This window comes from Nicotiana tomentosiformis, chromosome 6 (genome assembly GCF_000390325.3).
Source record: "Nicotiana tomentosiformis chromosome 6, ASM39032v3, whole genome shotgun sequence".
Classification (NCBI taxonomy): Eukaryota; Viridiplantae; Streptophyta; class Magnoliopsida; order Solanales; family Solanaceae; genus Nicotiana; species Nicotiana tomentosiformis.
In genome coordinates this window covers 82,164,605-82,168,603 of record NC_090817.1, presented here as the reverse complement: position 1 = coordinate 82,168,603, position 3,999 = coordinate 82,164,605, and the positions used below count along the sequence as shown (strand labels likewise).

The following is a 3,999-nucleotide window of genomic DNA, read 5'->3' as shown; positions in this document are numbered from 1 at the left end:
GATTCTTGCTCAAAAGTCCAATAATGATCCACAACTCAATGCTCACGATGCCTAACATTACTCTTCGGAACTGACTTTCAATGTTATAGATTCATACAAGTATATTCCTCAGAACATGTTCCCAATTGAGATTGAAAAACCCGACAAGAATACGGAACAAGAGGAAATAACCAAAAAAATGAAGAGCTTGGAACAAACCATGAGAAACATATAGGGCTTGCGATGCCACAAGAGTGTTTCGTTCAATGATCTATGCATGTTCCCCCATGTTCATTTTCCACCTGGCTTCAAGACCCCAAAATTTGATAAGTATGATGGGCATGGTGATCCTGTGGCTCATCTGAAGAGGCATTGTAACCACTTGAGGGGAGCAGGAGGCAAAGAAGAATTGCTTATGGCCTATTCTGGGGAAAGTTTGACAGGAATTGCTTCAGAGTGGTTCATAGATCAAGACATGTCTCACTGGTATGTTTGGAACGACATGGCTCAAGATTTTGTCCAACAGTTTCAGTACAATATGGATATAGTGCCAGACCACTCCTCTCTTGTCAACACAAAGAAGAAACCGACAGAAAGCTTCAGAGAATATGCAATCAAATGGAGCAGGCTGCTAGGGTCAAACCAATGAAAGAAACAGAGATGATTGACTATTTTCTCCAAGCTTAGGATCCTATTTACCTCTATTACATGTTATCCGCCATTGGTAAACCTTTTGATGAGGCGATTAAGATTGGAGAAATAGTTGAGAATGGCATGAAGACGGGAAGAATATTGAGTCAGGCCGCCTTCAAAGCCACATCACAGGCCTGAAAGTATTATAGGAATCAACTGTTTATTTCTTCATTTATGCGTATAATACAGTGATGTTTAAATACTACTCAATACAACAGTCCTAAAGGGAGAGGGACTTTACACGGGATATCAGCTATTATGTTTATTCCTTAGAATAAGTATTTTCAGTTAAGGTGAATATTTTTATCCCTTAGGTGTAGCTATCCTAACATTCCCCTTCAAGCGCAGCTTGTGATTAGTCACAACAAGCTTGTCTCGAAGAAATATAAAGCGGCGAGCTGATAAACTCTTTGTCAAAGTATCAGCTAACTGATCTAAGGAACTGATGTAACCAACATCAAGATCCTTCGAAGCAACCTTCTCTCTAACAAAGTGAAAGTCCAACTCAACATACTTCATGTGAGCATACGACACAGGATTAGTAGTGATACATATAGCAGATAAATTATCACACCAAAGCTTTGAAGCAGTAGGTAGAAGTATAAACAATTTCTGGAGAAGGTGCTGAATCCAAGTAATTTCAACAGTGGCAGCAGCTAAGTGTGATGACCCGCCACATCACCATGTCACATAAGCACCATTTGGCATATATTAAAGCCATGTGGAAGCTTACATAGGAGGAAGGCTAGCATTTGTGAGAAGATTCTAGAAAAGTATGGACATTTCCTTTGGAAGACCCTAGATCCCTTTGGATTTGCTAGGAAAGTCTTTGAAATCTTCTAGGCTTATAGAAAATTCTAGAGAAAGCTCTTATCTTGTAAATATTAAGGACTTGTGTAACAATTAATATTTACACACTAACCCCTAGGAGACTAGTATATAAAGGGGACCATTCATTTGTAATTCACCAAGTAAATAATTCAAGTTTTCTCTAATACAAAGCTTCCTTTAATAATTCTCTTGTGTTCTTTCTACCATTCTCTTAGCAATCTCGAGTGTAGTAAGGCTGACTTGGCATAGCAAGAACGTGAGCAAGTTGTGCAAGATCGTGAGCGAGTTGTCAAGTGCCACACGTGTACTTAGTTAACTACTAAGAATGTGACAACGTGGTATCAGAGCAAAGGTTGCAACTAAGGGAATGGCGAACGACAGAGAAATTAATGCTGCCAGCACCCAAGCCAACGTCATCCAGGATGCTGCTGGCAAGAGCGGCCGTAACAAAAAGAGAAATGCCACCAACAAGAGCTAGGAGGTGCCACCCAAGGTTGTGTCAAATGAAGGGCTTACATCCCAAGAATCACCTGCCACTGAAGTGAGCGAGGATGAAGTGGAGGTCCTGCCCGAGGATGTCTCGCTCGGTAAAGAGTGGGTGATGAGCATGAATGCGGGGATGGACGCCGTGGAGATCTTTGGCCAATGCTTGGGGAAGGTGGAAGGCACCCTTAGCGTTATTGAGGGTCACACTCTTGAAGAGATTGAGAGTATCCGAAATGACTTGGAGGGACGTACACAGACCGAGATGGAATTAAGGCAAACCATCACTGCCTTAGAGTGTAGACTCATGGAGGCTTTGAGTACTACCGATGCTATGAAGGCAAAGATAGAGTCATTTGAGGAGCATGTCTATGCTGGCGTGACCGATGCAGCCAGCAATGTTGTGGTCACGATAGAGGCCAAGATTGAGGCTCCCAAATCTCCTGTGTTCAAAGGTGTTCGTGATGCACAAGAAGTGGAAAACTTCCTTTGGCACTTGGAGAACTACTTCAGGCACGGCAAAGTGAGGGACGACGAGGCCATGATCAACACTACAGTGTTGTACCTCTCAAAGACTGCCATGCTATGGTGGAGAATGAAGATGGCCGACGTGGATAAAGGTCTATGTACTATTAGCATGTGGGATAAGTTCAAACCCGAGTTCAAGCAACATTTCTTTCCAAACAATGTCTTGTACGAGGCAAGGCGCAAGCTTAGGGAGTTGAAGCAAACAGGGAGCGTACGTGTATATGTCAAGGAGTTCACTACCCTTATGCTCCAAATCCCCAACCTAACTAATGATGACTTGTTGTTCCACTTCATGGACAGGTTACAAAATTAGGCTAAGCAGGAGTTGCAACGCCAACAAGTCTCCAGATATAGACCAAGCCATAGTGGAGGCTGAATCATTGATGGATTTCAGGCATGACAAGCATGACAAAGGCAAATGCAAAGAATCAAAGGTTAACAATGTCAAAGGTGGGGGAGACAGTGGCAAAGGCAGGGAGATACAACAATAATACTACAAGATTCAAGATACCAAAAAGTCGAGTGGCCATTAGGGCTACGCTGAGACGAAGGCATATGCCGAGAAGAAGGGATGTTACATATGCGGAGGTCCGCACAACTTCAGGAATTGTTTCGATCTAAAGAGCCTCAATGCCATAGTCCGTGAACGGAAGGAGCAGCCGCAAGGAGAGAGTTCGGGAACCGCACAGTTGGGTATGATCAAATTATGTGGTGCTGTCACGAAGCAAGCTATTCAACCTACCGAGAATGGAAACCAGTACGTGGATCTCACCATCAACAACAAGCCTGCTCATGTAATGGTGGATACTAGAGCAACTCATAATTTCGTGACTGAGGCTTTCACAAAGAGACTAGAATTGAAGTTTGCTCCAACCAACTCTCGCATCAAGACTGTGAATGCCGAGATACAGAATGCGAGTAGGGTAGCTAATGGAGTTGGTGTCAAATTGGGAACTTGGAAAGGAGCTTACATGGTACCTACAGTGACTATGCCACGCGGACAGAGCAAAGCACAATTCTTAGCTATGCAGGTTGTCATGGGGATCAAGAAGGGGGAGCCGACATTCATTGCAACTATCGCAAGTCTAGAGGAAGACAAGAGTTTTCAAGAGACACTGCCGCCCTGCATAGAAACGTTGCTTGAGGAAAACAAAGATGTCATGTCCGATGATTTGCCTAAGCACTTGCCGCCTAGGCGAGAGGTGGATCACAAGATTGAGTTGGAGCCAAGGGCTAAGCCTCCCGCATTTGCCCCATCTCGTATGGCGTCGCCCGAGCTAGAGGAGCTCAGGAAACAATTAAAAGAGCTGCTAGATGCTGGTCACATTCGCCAATCAAAGGCACCTTTCAGCACACTAGTATTCTTCCAGAAGAAGAAGGATGGATCGTTGCGCTTGTGCTTAGACTACCGAGCACTTAATATGGTCACAGTGAAGAATAAGTACCCGATATCACTCATTACTGACTTGTTCGATAGACTTGGGC

The 3,999-nt window shown here is 43.8% G+C and overlaps 1 protein-coding gene across 1 annotated transcript; it reads left to right on the top strand.

The window, feature by feature from the left end:
- The first annotated feature begins 256 nt into the window (after positions 1 to 256).
- LOC138894300 (uncharacterized) lies at positions 257 to 1,981 on the top strand. Its single transcript, XM_070178989.1, has 2 exons — positions 257 to 615; positions 1,849 to 1,981. The coding sequence occupies exons 1-2, from the start codon at positions 257 to 259 to the stop codon at positions 1,979 to 1,981; spliced, it is 492 nt and encodes a 163-aa protein (XP_070035090.1).
- Positions 1,982 to 3,999: the final 2,018 nt, after the last annotated feature.